This window comes from Electrophorus electricus, chromosome 2 (genome assembly GCF_041902795.1).
Source record: "Electrophorus electricus isolate QZ-2024a chromosome 2, ASM4190279v1, whole genome shotgun sequence".
NCBI lineage: Eukaryota > Metazoa > Chordata > Actinopteri > Gymnotiformes > Gymnotidae > Electrophorus > Electrophorus electricus.
In genome coordinates, this window is record NC_137498.1 from 36,139,235 (window position 1) to 36,156,972 (window position 17,738).

The 17,738-nt window shown below is 43.3% G+C and overlaps 1 protein-coding gene across 7 annotated transcripts in view; it reads right to left on the reverse strand.

The window, feature by feature from the left end:
- The window catches only part of elmo1 (engulfment and cell motility 1 (ced-12 homolog, C. elegans)), a 61,153-nt gene that overhangs the window by 13,782 nt on the left and 29,633 nt on the right, over positions 1 to 17,738 (reverse strand). For 6 of the 7 annotated variants that reach the window (XM_035528870.2, XM_035528874.2, XM_035528875.2 and 3 more), the window contains 3 exons: positions 16,806 to 16,910; positions 15,685 to 15,793; positions 6,830 to 6,966 (listed from right to left, as the gene is read on the reverse strand). In XM_035528870.2, the coding sequence (XP_035384763.1) occupies positions 6,830 to 6,966; positions 15,685 to 15,793; positions 16,806 to 16,910 (351 nt within the window). Of the gene's footprint in view, positions 1 to 2,669; positions 2,927 to 6,829; positions 6,967 to 15,684; positions 15,794 to 16,805; positions 16,911 to 17,738 lie in introns of those variants that run through there. The other variant, XM_035528876.2, reaches the window with a different exon arrangement.

Below are 17,738 nucleotides of genomic sequence, written 5' to 3' on the forward strand. Positions count from 1 at the left end.
TCAGATTCATTTTTGACCTCTGATTATGCATTCACTTGGACCAGCAAGATGTGCAGTGGCAGAACAGAAACAACTTTGGGAGACTTTGTCAAAGTCATCAGGATACATGTGACAAGCACCTGACTGGTCAGGATATTCTCCTGCAATCCTGAGTTTCCCTGCACTGCAAATGAACACATATGAAGCCTAAACTAGGGGACAACAGTAACCATCATGACTGCACCAAGCCAGCAATACTTCTATACAGCTGACCTCAGAGGATGTCATTTAGACCGCACATCACACATGAACACAGCACATGTTGCCAAATGAATCCGGCACGTGACCAGCCAATCCTTCACTCCATTGTGCCTGCTGCCCCACCTGCCTGTGACACTGACCTCAACCTGGCAGTCATTAAAACTGGGGAAGAGGTGGAGGGAATGCACATCCAGGAACACATAATGCTAATCAATTCATGGGCAGCCAGAGAATGCATTTGCCAACCAAGCTGTCACTGCAGTCATGAATATAATGGGTTTTTTGTTTTTTTTTTCTTCTCATTACTCATCTTTTTCGCTGGCTCAGAATATATTCTGTTTGTTAGAGTGTGATGATGCTGTAAGGGAACCGGGTAAAAAAAAAAAAAGAAAAAAAAAGAAAAAAAAAAAAGGAGGACATAGTCCCATCACTACTCACATGGTAATGACATTATTTCCAGTTCCAGCGTCTATATATCATTTAATAACGCACTACCTCAAAGCAATGGACCTTACTGTCAGACACAAATACACTCGGTTACTGTGCAAAAATGGCCACATTATCAAGTACTAAGTATTCCAGGTAACCACAAAGTAAAGCGTTCAATTTTGCAATTTTTCCATTATGAAGTAACTTCATAACAACAGCTTAAGTGGCAATGCACAATAATTCATACTAAAGCCTCTAAACCATATGTGTAACACTGCTAACATGCTTCAGAAATGCTGTTAATTCTCTAGTGATTTATACAACATTTCAGTAAAAAGTGAATCTAGAAATCGATTAGTCAATTAAAATGTGTCATTTTCTCTAAAATCTGTCAGAGCTGGTCTTAAAATCTTTTTAGGTAAAACATACTATTTTTGGTGGGATTGATACATGATTTGAATGACTATAGGCTTCATGAAACAAACTGAAGTACAAGATTAATTCTCATATGAAAGGAGAAACCGATGACTAGGGCATACATTTGTTCATTTTCAAACAGACTTTTCTGGAAGTCCCAGATATAAATTTACCTGGGCTTTAAAGCACAGCCTTTTGAGTGCTTCAATAATCCATGCCTCTATAGCATTTTGTTTCACAGACAAAAGCAGATCCAGACACTGAGTGACTAACAAGACACCCGAGGGCCTCAGCTGTGTGCGCCGCAATGCATTTCCGCTACTGGGCTGAGTGAGTCCACATCGGTAATAGCTACACAGCCAAAGAAAGAAAGCAATTCCCAAATCCAGGCTAGACATGCTTTTCTGACTAAATACAAAAGATTTACTTTCACAGCAAAAGCTATTTCAGTGGTCTAGCAAGATGTTCAGGCTATGGTCTTGTGTTTGTGTGAGACCAGACAGGCAGACAAAGATGAGAATGACAATGCTGATACTGATGGAAAACTTTACAAAACTTGACATGGTAAGGCAGACAAGACATAGAAGGAGGTAGTGAAAGCAAGGGGGAAAAGACAGGAAGAAGTCAGCAAATAAGGAAAACACAAAAGAGAAAGAATGAAAGAAAAAGAAAAAAGAACGAGAGAAAAAAGCAGCCGAGGGAGAGAAGAGGCAGACTGCTGAGCTTCACTGAGGTCTAAGCAGTTCTGTGTCCCTAGTCATCATGGGGCATATATAGGTTCATGTATAGGTTTGTATATAGATTCATATATAGGTTCACATTGATATCACAAATTACTCCCTTTGTTAAATACCGCATACTGTACTACCATTATCAATCATCATCCGTTACTAAGTCGACCAAGCAAAACATGCACCAAGAAGCATGCTCCAAACCCCTCATGTATCCAAGCAATATGGAGTGAAGGCTGTTTTTGTTTTTCCTCTTTGATAATCCGCAGAATCTTCTGAATATTGGATTTAGGCAGGATTCTTGGCACAGCAAAAACAATGTGCAAATGTAGAGCATTAACTAAAAAAAAAAATTTAAGAGTACACAAACAAATGTGTTCTATTATACAGTATGGAATTCCACACGTGTTACACACTCAAGCAAACTGAATTCCAGTCCTTCCTTCCACTTTTCAGGTATCAGACAATAGCTACTACAACCACAGATTAACGCGCAACGAAGTGATTGAGAAAATGGTCCACATGGCCAAAGCTCACACTCGCTCTACATTACAGGCTTTTAAATCGCAGGCTGAAATCTGCCTCTAACCTGATTACTACTGGCAGCCCCACACAAAGCCTGCAGCCAAGATATGCTCAGTCCCAGACCCAGCCTGCCCCATCTGTCCATGGCCAGGCGACGGCACAAACAAACGCCCAGCCCCTAGCCATCACCCGCCCCCTCTCTTGCTCACTCCTCCCCCCCTTCATCATCTCTTCTTTTAATCATACTCCTGTCCTTCTCGCTCTCCATCCACCGTGTCTGGAGGTGGTGGGGCACACTGGGATTACAGGGTCCAGCACTGTACTCACATGTCATCGTCACCTCCATGTTCGGGAGCTGGGCTCCACGCCGTTGGAGCCCCAGGTGGCCGGGTGGCCAGCCGGTGAGGTGGACAGGCGGGCAGGCAGGTGGGCAAAGGCAGACGGTGGGGAGGGGAGAGAGTGGCGCGGTGGGCGACAGATTCCCTGGGCAGGTTTGGGCGTGCTGCTGCTTGCTGCTGTAGCTGGAGCTGGCACTAGCCACTGGCCAGAACGTGCCGAAGCCTGCTCATGCCTCTCCACAGGAGCAGCGCTCTGGAGATGGGGAGCGTCACCCAGCAGCTTTCGCTTATGCACATCCTGGCGCTTCAGTGCGATTGGGCAGGCAGAGCAGGGGCTGAACCAATGGGAGCCCAGGAGAGGGAGTCACATGGGCTTCATGGCAGGGAGCAGGGGGGATTTGGGAGGAGGGAAGGGGGAGGGGCAGGCATAGGAGTACGAGTGCTAGCTTTAAACGGAGCTGCTACATCACTACTACTCTGCTCCCTTGCAGGGCAGCAGTTTGCCCTCAGGTGTTGGAGCTGCTTTCGTCACCAACTGGAGGGAGGGAGGGAGGGAGAACAGCCGTATGTGAGCAAACATTCTTTCTCTCCATCCCTCTCTCTCTTTCCTGTCTCTCCATGTCTCTCTTTCTCTCAGTCTGTCTCACACAATAGGCATTCCATCTTGTCACAGAGAAGCTGGAGTAATTAGAATACAATCGCCATGGAAACAGGCGAAACTGCCTGTCAGATTTTTTGCCCTGAGAGCATCCACGTCAACGAGATCAGATCAGCTTCTTTCCCTCCTCAGCACTGCACACACATTCTTTCACTCACACGCACACACGCATGCATGCACACACACAAACACACACAATATGATGCACCAGTCAGAGATGGATAGAGAAAGAGAACTAGGGAGAGTTGACTGAGTATAATGTTTGTAGAATTATGAGTTTGCATGTTTGAGAGTGTGTGTGTGTGTGTGTGTGTGTGTTTGTGCACGCATGCATGTGAGTGTACACAAGCGTTTTTGAAAGTAAGGGTGTGCACTCATCCATAAACAGGTCTCATAAACATTGCTGTAAAGAATGTCTGACTGGCCCCCTACTGCCCACAAAATGGAGGACGCAGACAATGGCATGTCAATAGGAGACTGCATAAGGAACAACAGATGACAGAATGATGTTCACTGGACCAAAAGCCACAATATAAATCTAAGCAAAAATAAGCACTCCATCTTGTTTATTCTATGATCATTACTAACTATATTCTACCCTCAATTACTAAACATAAAATGAGAATAACCACACACTATTAGTCTTTGTAATGGAAGGACAATATATAGACATAGAAGCCAACCTAAATGTTTCATGGTAAACTGCAATAAGGTTCTTGTGCTGACCATCTTATAATTCTTTATAATGTTAATTTAAACTGACTGCAACTTTTGATACATTTTGATATGACAATTTTTAATTATTTTTAATTTATATGAATTAATCCTATTTTGCAAACATAGCTTTAATACTCTAACATAAGAACACAACCCCAATAATCTCACTGCGGATAATGTACACTCTGCATTCTACAGAATTAGGTAACATCACTTTTTTGCTGTAGGTCTCTAAGTGGTGTGTGTGTGTGTGTGTGTGTGTGTGTGTGTGTGTGTGTGTGTGTGTGTGTGTGTGTGTGTGTGCGCGCGCAGGCTTCACTTCCCACACAAAACATTACGGCAGGGAGAGAATGAAAAGAGTCAAGAGGTGCTCTCCCATGTCCCCTAAGGTGGCGCTCACCCTGACTCTCCCAACTCTAGAGAGAGATAGTGGTAAAGGGACTTTACTAAAAGTTACACAGCAGTCATGGAACTGACTTCATTAATAAAACATGCTCTTGACAAATGAGTGATAACACAAAACAGGGATCATCTTAGCATTCTGTACCTCACTTCTTCTTTACTGAATCTACTTGACTACAAAGCAAGGAGTAGTGAAACTCTTGTCAAGAATGTCAAACTAAACTGCCACACAGTGGTGGATGAAGACAGAGTAGCATTACTTTTTTTAAACATTTCTTTCAAACATATTCATCCTAAAATACTGGAGTTGCAGAGATCACAGACAAGGCTTTGATCATATGCTTTACTGTCATTTTGCATGTTTGACTGGGCCTTTACACCAGTATGCAAACTCTTGTACTTCACCTCCCACACAAAAAATCCAAACATTTAGACAAGAACAGATCTGGAAATCATCTATTCTTTGACTTTTTCACTTTACCATGATTGGGTCCATGACATTTTAACCTTTCTCTTCTTGAAATAAAATGGATACCATATGCATGTATTTCAGTGCTGTATCAGCAAGTAGTTTTCCAGCAGTGCAGTGGGAGATCCTCTGACAGCACATAAGGTATACAAAATCCTTCCATTATCCACCAAGAGTGCCATGCACTCAATACATGCATCTAATAGTGCAGACAAGCACCTTCTTCTGTAACCCAGTTATGCTCTACTTGAGATGCCACAGCACAACTGAATGGGGTGGGGGAATCAGAGGACTCTTTTTCATTCCTTTTGCAAGACAGTTTATTTAATTCTTGTCTGATTTGATACCATCCCCGAGTCCTCCACCTGTTCCATCCAAGCCAGGCCTGGTTCTCAGCACTACAGCCATCACTAAGTGGCAGAACTGTTCTACCTCTTTCAACTGATGAGAGGGATGCCAAATGCTGAATTAGCATTTAAACCCAATTATTGTGTCACCTTCAAACTATGACTTAATGAGCACAGGCCTAACAAGTCATGCAGAGCACTTGGTCCTGCCGTGTATGCCAGAGCAGAAGTGCTCCATGACTGCATCCTTCCACAGCCAGCCAGCCAGCAGAGGACAGTATGTTCTCCTCCTCTACCATGGTGTAGATCCTTACCAAGTCCAGAGTGTCCTACATGTCCATAAGGTAGGAAAAGGCTACATACATATACATACAAATAATACACGATCTAATAATGTTTGGATATCCCATTGAGCACTGTGAGATCAATGGCAAGGAAATGGAAGCGACATGATCACACCCAGGCTCTACCCAGAAAAGGCCACCCTCAAAACTCAGAGATTCAGTGCAGGAAGGGGACTTGAAATGGAAGCCACTGAGAGGTCAACAAATCACTTTGAAAGAGCTACAGATTTCAGTGATTGAGACCGGAGTGAAAGTGCACCAATCAATGATATTAAGAGCTCTGTACACAACCAGCCTATAGTGGCTAGAAAGACGCCGGGGGCGGGGGGGGAACAAAAACAAAAAACTATTGAAGCACAACTGTAGTTTGCCAGAAAACATCAGTGTGACCCAGCTAAAACTGTGGTCAGATGAAACAAAAATTGAATTTTCTGGACAAAATTAAATTGTGTAGTGTGTGGTGAAAACCTAAGACTGCCCATTTCTTAGCAAATATCATGGTAGATAAATGTTCCACAGTGGTCAAGCGGAGGTCCAGATATGAATCCAACTGACAATCTGTGGCACTATTTGAAAATCGTTGTCCATAATTCAACAAAACTGATCGACCTGGAGCAAATCTCCCATAAAGAATGGGCAAAAATTACACCAGTGTGCAAAGCCTCTGGAACCTTTAACAAATTTAAAGTTGCTATTGCAGCAAAAGGTGATTCTACCAATTACCAGTCTGAAGGGGTTGAATATTTGTGCAATCAGCATTTTCAGGTTTTTTTTAAGCTCTGCTGATAAATAATACAGTTTAACTTTTAAATTTTACTTTGAGAGCACATTAGTTTACAATAAAAATACTGTCTGTGACAATGTGTGTCATTAGTAATTCAGATGAAACTAATGACTTAAGTGGGTTGGATTCTTTTGCAAGGCACTGTAGAATCACAGATGAACCACAATCAGTGATGAGAGGAATGTCTTCTCATACTTAGTATTTTCTCTTTGCATCTTCACTAAGATAAAATACTAAAACATTGCAGTGTGGCTATTTTATCCACATTATTTCAAGCATACTAAAATTAGCATCCAAATTCATGGCTAATTATTTTTTGTGACACCCCCCCCCCCCCCCCAAAGGGTGTGTGTGTGTGTGTGTGTGTGTAATATTGAGAGAGAGAGAGAGAGAAACAGAGGCTGCATTAGCCCTGGTGATGCCCTCACCTTGTTGAAGTCTTCAGATGTGGCTCTCATCTCCTTCCAGGTCTTGTTGAGCAGCTGGATACAGATGCAGAAGAACTCCTCGAACGAGCGATCATGAGTGAAAAACATGGGGTGGAAGTCGTGGCAGTTCTCACTCGCTATAGAGAAAGTGGACACACGCAGGGTTAATCATGTGCACGACAAACCCTTCCATATCTCTTACACTTAAGCAACTTTTTAAACCTCTGCATATCATACAAGATAGGTACTAACCAGCTATGCTGCCTTGACTGACTGACTTGAGTTTATTCAAACCCACAGCTATAGGACCAATATCCTCATCTCGTAGCAGTAAGTAAACAATTACACAACCCCACAGCCCCACTGGCAGATAAGAGAATCGGACGGGTACAGTCAACTCTCAAAGATAGCATTTATCAGGCAAAAACGATGCCTTAACACTAACACACCGTGACCAATTGGACCTTCATTCTAAACCTAGAGAGCTGCCAGGTTACGTACACACTTGCTGTACACACTTGCTAAGCAGGTTTACACCTATAGCTCTGAATGCTGTTCCAGTGAGTATGCACACAGCCCTCCATCCTAAGCTTCTCCGATCACTCAGCACAAAGACACAAAACGTCATTACAGTATCCTGAGGTGTTTTGTCTGGTAAATGACTGGGATCCAGCAAAAATAAATAAATAAATAAAAATAAAGTACATTTCACAATTTACAGCTCACTAGAGCACTGAAACATCACAAAAATTAAAAATAAACAAAAAGAAAAACAATATGAAGTTTGCTGTGAAGCAATTCAGCTCGTTTTATAAGGCCGGATATGTCCCAAATATTTTCACTATTCATGTGAACTACAAATGTTCTTTAAAGCCTTTCCTGGGGGAAGCGCGCTGGCTGGATTACAGAGTGCATCCTTAGTGTTGGGAGCAAGACGCACACCTTCACGTTGAGTTGAACTGGAGAGTCCATGTAGGGGAGAATAAAGTTCTGCGTGTGAGTAATAAAAGCTGGCAGAAGAACCATCGTGTTCATAAGTGGAAGCGGTGAAGCTGAAAATGAAATGGTGCATATAAAAATGCCACTTTAATGCAAAACCAGAGTGGTTATCTTGTGCCATGGCTCACAGGTGCTTGAGGTGTTCAGCCTAGCTCAGAGAGTACGTTGAGCAAAAGTGGGGGATGAGCGGCATGCGTGGGCAGCCTCACAGGGCCAGTAATTGCATTGGCTCCACAGAAATTGAAACTTCAAGGCATAATGAATGATGCCTACAGGGGTGATGGGAACTTGCGATGGGAGCTTGCACTGGGAGCAGAGGGGCAACCCAGCCAATAGCACACTGGAGTCTGGCGGTCTAGCGGCCCAGGAAAGAAGCAGACACGGCCCCGTGTGCTTATTGCACATGACTGTGGCTTTACAAGCAACTATGACTTGAAAGAGCTAGAATGATTGAATCTAGCAGTTTCCTTCTTGCATGGTTAGATGAGTTCAAGGGTGACTGGGGACTGTAGGGAAAGAGGGGATGAGGGTCGTTGTTACTTGGAGATTCATGCTGGATTCATATATTCAAATAAAAGGAACATGTGCAAAACATCCAAATTCAAGCCTGGTCTATTACAAAAATCCAGTTATAAGAAGAAATCTGGTATACAACATGTTAGTTGAACATCTTATTTATAAATTATGTCACAAGCTTAGCATGAAATGCAACAATAGGGAAATACGACATAACTTCTAGCCAATGTAAGGAAAAGAAAGCATTTTCTACACCATGTTTTTTCACTTCTCTGAAAGCACATTTTCTGTAGTTCCTAACTTTGATATTAATTTTTCAACATTTATTGAAGTTTCTGTTGTAGCATCAGTAAGATTACAAAAACATTTATATAAGTATGATTTATGAACTTTGATTTACTGCAATGCACACATACATTTCCCCGAAGAACACACACACCAATTCAGAAGCCTGAATACTTCATCAGAGGAACCCACAACCTCTCCAAAAGCAAACAAATAACTGAGGAGGTCTATAAAATGAAACTAGGCTGCAGAGATCAGCACATTCTAATGAATGAAAAGAAGATTGTGTGTTTTGTGGCAGCTCAGGTGGGTGTCAGCAAGAACTGTTCACTCATTATGACTAAACTGTAGACCAACAACTTAATGTAATGTAATACTTCAGTGTTAATAGGTTAATAGGCATATCACTAGCTGGTTGGTATGCAAACTATAATATTATTATTATTATTATTATTATTATTATTAATAATAATAATACCACCTTCTTCCAGAACCTTTCTCTCGAGGCAGAATCCATCTTTAATCTAAGAGCCCAGCATCCCCTTGGAACCCCCCACAAACCAACATAACCCCATTACATATTTCCTCAGGGCCATGCCTGGTAACAAACCAGATACCCAAACCAAAATGTCACTCATAAATAACTCTTGAATTCTACACTTCTGATAACCTTCCACAAGCTTCCCAAACATATCACCTGTGCATAAACCTCCCGTGTCCTTCAACATTCTTTGTCAGTATAGGCCTCCTCTGAAAACATGCCAAGCTGGTCAGTTAGGTCATGCGAGGCAGGTTCTTTCTTCCCAGAAGCCTCCTCAACATTGGCACACAGTTTCCGGTGGATATAGCAAGGTCACTATGTGGTGAGCAGCGGAGCTCCTTGGGGGAGCATAGAGGACCCATGCTGAGGGTGAGTCATCTTTCTTAGGGCCAAAGGACACAGGTAATATGGACACAGCTCTCACAGTGCTACGATGGAGGATATAAACATCCTCCATGACTTTCGACTTTATAAGCCTTGTTCTGGAATGATCTAGGATGTGCTTCTTGACTCTTACGTTTTGGAGCAACCCACATAGTAACACACTGTGATTTTTACAGTCATGTGAAAAACAAAGTACACCCTCTTTGAATTCTATGGCTTCATGTATCAGGACATACAAAAATCATTAGCAGGTCTTAAAATTAGGTAAATACAACCTCAGTTGAACACACAACAGATTCTGCCGAGTCATTATTTATTTAACAAAAATTAAGCCAAAATGGAGAATCTGTGTGTGAAATAATAAGTATGCCCCAGGAATCAATAGCATGTACAACCACCTTTAGCAGCAATTATCTAATAATTTTCTACATGACTATACAGTCATATAGAAGTCTCACATCGTTTTAGAGGAATTTTGGAGGAATTCGACCGAGCTTTAGCTGTGGGATAGATGGCCTCACATTTGACTCTAGAATACTTTGGTATTCTAAGAGCCCAGGTTCTGTAGCTGTAAAACAAGCCCAAATCATCACTCCTCCACCACCGTGCTTGACAGATGGTATGGGGTGTTTGTGCTGATATGCTGTTTTTGGTTTTCACCAAACATGGCATTCTGAAGTATAGCCAAAAATCTCCACATTGGTCTTATCTGCCCAAAGGATACTGCTCAAGAATTCACTTTTCAGATGAACTTGGCAAACTGAAGTTTTGCTGGCATGTATTTTTGGAAAGAAGAGACTTTCCCCTGGCAATCCTTCCAAAACAAGGAACAACTTTTTCTATGGTACTGTCATGAACTTGAACATTTAACATGTTAACTAAGATGCAGCTTGTTTTTGAAATTTCTCTGAGCATTTCTGACCTTGGAGTGAATTTGATTGGCATCTGTCTTGAATGTTTTCCACTTGTGAATAATCTCACTGTAGAATGATGGACTTCAAATTGTTTGTAAATAGCCTCCCCAGATTGTTGGGCAACAACAATTGTTTCTCTAAGATCATCACTGATGTCATTTCACCTTAAGATTGTGTTAACACACGACTGATTGCTCTAGTCCAGTAAAACCTTTTCGTTTATAGAGTAGGCCACACTTGCTGTGATCAGTTAATCAAGGGCATTTGATTAGCAGCACCTGTCTTCTACTTACCCTCTTAACTCCTGTGTAATGGTATATTTAATTTGTCGAACACAGATTCTGCATTTTGACATAGGTTTGTTATATAAATAATCACACAATGTAATTTGTCATGTATTGTTATTTATCTGAAGTTGTATTTATCTAATTTTAAGACCTGCTAAGGACCAGATTATTTTTTTATGTTCTGATATGTAAAACCGTAAAATTCTGTGGGGGTGGACTTTGTTTTTCACATGACTGTAGCTTGCTGTAAATCTCTGTTACATCCTGCACTTCATGCTACCCCACCATGTCACAGGCTTATCTAGATGGTCTTAACCAATGAAACACAATCCCTGTTATTAACTAAGCCCATCTGGCTGTGCTGAAATGTCCATATGCTTGGCAAGATCCATCTCTGAGAAATTCTAAACCCTTCTAGATTTCCCTTATGGAAATGTTTGCTTATCCACAACTACAAAATAATACACTCCTCTTGCATGTTAGGCACCTGCACTGCACTGGCTAGCAAATTCTAAAGTGGGATTAGAACACATGAATCAGGGAAATAAGGATGTAACTGTAGTCCAAGAAGAAATGGGAGTTAAGGGGCTAAATTCTAAATCATCAAAGCCATTCTCATCTAAGAGCTTTACACTTCATCCGAGTCCTTCCATCCCCTCTCCATCTGTGTCCCTTCATCCCCTTTCCATCCAAGTCCCTCCATTCACTCTCCATCCAAGTCCCTCCATTCCATCTTCTTCCGAGTCTCTCCATCCCCTCTCTATCCGTGTCCCTCCATCCCCTCTCCCACAGAGTCCCTCCATCTCTGCTCCATCCCTGCTCCATCCGAGTCCCTCCATCCCCTCTCCTGCCAAGTCCCTCCATCCCCGCTACATCAGAGTCCCTCCATCCCCTCTCCCGCCAAGTTGCTCCATCCAAGTCCCTCCATCCCTGCTCCATCCGAGTCCCTCCATCCCCATTCCATTTGAATCCCTCGATCCCCTCTCCATCTGAATCCCTCCATCCCTGCTCCATCTGAGTCTCCAGCATCCCCTCTCCAGCCGAGTCTCCAGCCAGGCTGGGATGGGATGGCGAGTGCATGGCGTAGGATGTTCTGATCTTAATGAATAGGTCACCAGGTCTTCTAGTTACTCCACACCAGAGCATTTGAGCTGTCATGTGCCACCTGCCAGCAATCTTCAGCCATCCTCAAAGACATTGTCCGTTCCTTTAGTGTCCAATGAAATACTGCATGACTCACCAATTAGCACATTGCAAACATCAAACTCTTCAGAAAGTTTTCTACACTACCATGGGACTGAGGCACAAACACTGGCCTTAAGGTTAACCATAAGCCTTGTTGGAGCACTTTTGGACTGATTGACAAATGTCAAAATGCCCTTTTTGCCCTTCAGAGACAATATTTAGTGTTGAGATTGAGGTGGGAGAAGAGAGTCTTGGATGGACTGACAGCAGAGGAATATTAGCTGAGGAGAAACCTATCTGTTCACACAGCCCTGACTGCCACGAGCATACACATGCTTGGGCACATGTGCTTGGATACATGCACACAAACACAGACATGCACACACCCCATTTATTCCAATGCTAACTATTTCATATCACAATTTGATAGAGATTCAGCATGAACAGATGCTGTGTGTGAATTTTATCTGTACGTATTTATAAATAATGTTTTTGGCATACTATACTATCTTGAGCACTTCTGAACTCCTGCATTTTGTAAAGTAACTTGGATTACACTACAAAAGCAGCAAAACTGCCATCTTTTTCCTTCCAAACAAGCCAGCAAACTATTTACCACCACAAAGCATTTTCACTCCACCTCCCCTGCAATATATCTGTAATGCATGTCAACACTCATTTCTAGGTACACGAACTGGGAAAGCAAACAGGTGAGCCATCAGGCATGGGGGCGCCATTCTCTCCTGCACCATCAGGCAGATATACTTCATCATCCCCACAGACACCCCTGCACAACCCCCTCCCCCCTTTCTTAAATGGCCATTGCAATGTATCAGAGCCAATAAAGCAGGCCAAAGTGATCATTTCAAAGAGCATACAAAAACAGTATCCTGTAGGACCCGAATCTCAAGAGTACACAGTCCCCCACATAATTGGCTCTACTGTGATTGGAGTCGGGCATGGACTTATTAGTGAACAGGGCAGGGGGGGATGCGAGCATGGCCTGCCAATACGTGATTTATTAGCTGGAAGCCCTGCATACCTCTAATGCATGTGCACTGCAAGCAAACAGAAGAAGCAGGAATCGAGACAAAGTGCACCCACTCTCCACTGAGCAAATACACTTCTGTGCTTAACAAGACCTTGGGGAGTGCCATATCAGAAGATGCCGGGTGAGAATGTCTTTTAAAACCTATACTTTATCTTTTCACTATATCTTTTCACTTGGCATCTTGGCAGCAATTAGAGCCAGCCGGCTGCCACGTCTGCTCTGTTCTGGGTGGGGAGTAGGAGGGATTGGTAGGGGGTTGGGGTGGGTGTTCATAGGCCTACAAAGTCATAGTGCTGGGCGTCAATCTTGGTGGAGACCTCTCCATCCTGGCAAGCACTTTGGGAATCCCATCCTGCAGAAGTGAGGTGATAACAGCTGCTGACATGATTCTCCCCCATGCTCCCTTAACGCACTTCAAGCGGAGATGACAGGCTCCAATGGAGTGACACGGAAGTGACATTGGGTTGACCTCTTTTTACACTCCATGGTGCACACACACAGCCACACTTGTCTTCTAGCTGCCAGCACTCTCCAGATGCAGGGGTGGCGAGGCCACGAACTACGACCTGTCAGCTGGGCTGCCCTGAATAGCCGATCTAGCTTCCACCACAATGTGGGAGAACATCATGAATCAATAAGCAGAGACATTCCTGTCCACTGTCATTTTCAAGCCCTTTATAAATATTACATACACTTCTTAAAACAAGGGGCAAGAAGCCATCACATGGCGGACGCTCACCACAGATTCCATTAAGGCTTTCACCAGAGAAACACGGAAAGCCATAAATCATTCAGTGTACCGTGATGAGGTGAGGCAGGGACACCTGGACAGCTCAGGAATAATGCATATGCTGATGGGCACCCTGACCAAACAGAAACCATGTGCCACTATGTGATCAAAAATCTTATGTGAAATAAAATAGCACAGCTATATGTGATGTATTAGAGGGCACAAAAGAAGATTGAAGAACTACCTGGTGGGCAAAGACTGGTGCCTAACTGAGTAGAATACTAGACCTTAGAATAGAATTCTGCATGGGTGTATTCAAGAACACTGTCTCTTGTACCCTTTCTTTGGGATGGTGTAGAGGAACTTTGTTCAAAAAGCATGAGATTGCTGGTAGGCATTTTCATGATCTACATCAAATTAGTAAAGGCCAGTAAGCATCCATCGGTTGCTGGGGTGTAGTAGGATAGGTCTGAGCCCTCAGACTTTACTGACACTTTATGAGGGGGCGGAAATGTTGACTCAAGGGTAGTCTCACTCATCAACATGAGTTATTTTTAATCTCTGATCTACCAATTAGTGAAGTGTTTAATCCCTGATCTCGCCATCACTAAGCAGCAGAAGGCCTCTCTTAACCAAGACTTTAAGATGAATACATTACTCATTATTGAGGAATTACAAGCAGCTTCCTCTCCCAGCTCATTTAATTATGTTTTTGGTGGATTAGGGGTCAATGACATCACCATATTTCAGTGAACACACTAAAAATAATTTAGAGGCTCAAAAACACTGGATGGTACCATCTTCCTCTCCTGTCTTGTTCCAGCCCTGTGGTGGCAATAACTCCTAAATATCCTGGTGCAGAGATGAAATTTTGCTTCTGGGTTAAATGATCCTCATTTCTCCCTCCAGGAATCAGCCACTGAGCTGTTAACACCTCCTGCCTACTACCTGCATCAGAACGCTAAATTGAGTCTTCAGATGCTTAAGTGCTTTGTTGGAGACAGCGGTCGAGCATTATTCTCTCAGGAGTGTTTAAAGTGTGCAGCAAATCATGGCGTGAGCCATGAATGGCCAGCGATTTGTTGCAGGTTCCGTTTTGGCTTGCGCTGCACCAAATTGTGCATGACTGAACAAAGCAACAGATTTACTGTGATTCCACATTCCTTTCCCCTTCAGAGAGGCGTGAAACGCAGCCACTTTGTCCTGCTGGGCCCAACTGTGAAAATTAATGCAAAGGAGCTAAACCAAACTTGAACATGCTAGATGTCTTAAGAGGGCTACTGAAGTTTTTTTCACTCAGTAGCTAGACTGTGTCGCTATACCTATAAATCACAGGAAGATATATGACTAAATCCAACAACAATGACAGAGGAGTGTGTCAGAGAGCTTAAATTTAAATAAATAAATAAATGTGTGTGTATATAGGTACCTTATTTTAATAGGTCATATTTGTGAAACAGTACATCAGCACCAGAGCAGACTGCACAATGGCCTTTAAACTGAGTCAGGCCTCAGAAGGGTTCCACATGCTTCTACCCACCCCCTAGTCAGTCAGTCTCCCTTTCTTTTTACATACACCTTCCTTCTCTCTCTCTCTCTCTCTCTCTCTCTCTCTCTCCCTCTCTCCCCATCTCTCTCTCACACCTTCTAAAGACACAAGCTGCACTAAAGGGCAGCCTCAGCTGAAGCATGCCATGCATTGGGTTGGATCCAGCCAGTTCTTACCAGCCCAACCCAGACGTCAAGGAGAGCCGGGAAAGGGCAATTCAAGGAGAGAGTCAGCATTAGGCTTCAGCATTATTAAATGATGAACTCCTGCCCAATTATAAAGTCTAATGGCTCTTTTATCTTTACTATGGGAGACAGTTTGCTTTTAACCACCAAGACAAGGAGAAAAGAGGATGAGAGAAAGACAGAGAGAGAGGCAGTGGGGTGTGGGTAAAAGGAATACAGTCCTACTTACGAAGTTCTCCCACTTTGAGAATCTCACAGAGCATTTTGGTGAGCTCGATACTACTACGGCCAAATGGGCACTCATGCTTGTCTTCCCGGCTGCTGTTCTCCAGGACAATCTGAAACCCCATCACACACACACACACACACACACACACACACACACACACACACACACACACACACACACACACAAAAGGAATGAGGATTCCAACCGCCCAAACCTTCTAGTGGAAGACTGAGCAGAGCAATGACTGGCAATATATTTCCAACATAAGGCTATGACTCAGACTCGTTTATCACCATCTTTCTACAGGCAGGGAAGTGGCACTGGGTCTTCAGATTAGAATTTCAGGATGTATACTCAACCCACTCCAGGAACCAATAAATGTCATCTATGGAAAGGAACATTGAGAAGACCTCCACAGCACTGGATCAGACAATACAACCCAGCTGGGAGGCAGAGCTGACTGGTTTATACGACACTAAGCACCATATATGAATGAAACACTGCACCTCTCAGAGAATTTCCTCAAAGAAATGTCTTGAGAATGTCATGAGAAATATTTCAAAGTGGAATGAACCCTAATACACTGAACTACTGCTGGAATTTTTTACTGTAAATGTACACGAAGCTAATTTAGGTGATTCCATAAATGAACCCAACAATTGCCTGAACAATTACTGAACATTTACTGTTGTGTTGGGATGTGTGCATGTACATACATTGGACAATTGTCTGCAATGGAAGTCGATCTAGAATCAGATAAAGAAAAGGATGCATAACCATAGGAACATGTGGAGGGTGCTGTGGGGAATTTTTAATTTAATTTATAGTAGTAGACATGCAGGTCCTATACCACCCACTAGGGGTAAGCACCCTCCGCAGCCCTACTTCCCACGACCTGGAAAGGATAATGCCACTTCTTGCCACGTCACCTGGACTGAAGGTGTATTTCTTTGAATATATTTAAAGACAAGAGGACAAGAGAAACAGAAAGACAGGTCATCTACAGAAAGACCTGTCTATTCTCCCTTGATCCTGTCCATCAAGGTGTGTGTGGGGGTGTGTGTGTGTGTGTGTGTTACAGATAGACAGACAGACAGACAGATGCTGAGAGATGCTCTTACCCTGATGTAGGAATCCTGGTGTTGTCTGGCAAAATACAGCATATTGTCAAGAGCCAGCATTCCTGGAGGAATCTGAGTGAAGTCCACTGCTGGGTTCACATGATTCTACACACATGAAAGCATGTATACACGCACACACACAGACACAGACACACAGACACTATGAGCAGACAGTATTCTTCCATAGGAACTATGCCTTTTTAGTCAAGGTAAACACACTCACACAAAGCTAGCTCCATGGTAAAATGGACATGCTTGGACTGCAGAGAGAGAAAGGCTCCATTATAGCAACTTCCCTTCCCTTAACTTCCCTTCAGCCCAGCAAACACAGCATCATGCATCATTGGCAAATACAAAAAGGACATCCTGGAAGCATCCAGAAAAGATGATGATGACCTTGATATCTCGTCCTTTTATGCATTTGTCTACTTCAATCCAATTTAGGCTTTACAGACAACGTGAAATGGGTGAAGGATGTGGCAGGATTTTGCAGATGTGTGGCTGGGTTTAGGCCAGCTCTCACCCACCCTCATCTAGAGCTGTGGTATCCTGAAACAGGCTGCAGGGACCCCGTGGGGATGAACATGGGCAAAGATTGGCAGAGGTGAGCAGAGCTGAGCAGAGGCAGGCTGATTAGACTTCAGGGAGAGTGCCCCCAGCAGAAGGCCAGCATGCCACTCTCACAGACAGACAGAGAATCACTAAAAGAGGGTTGCTGTATAGCACAGCAGTGCCCCATCAAAAGCCAGGCTGTATAATGCTCCTTGACAGATGAGACGAAGGGAGTGAGGGAGCGACAGAGGGGGAGTGAGACAAATAGAAAGGAGCACTGAGGACACTTAAGCAAATTTCCATACATAAAACATGGCCACAGTGCACACTCTGCTATGCTCGCATCCATCTGCATGCCAACACTCTGGGTGGTAGGCAGAG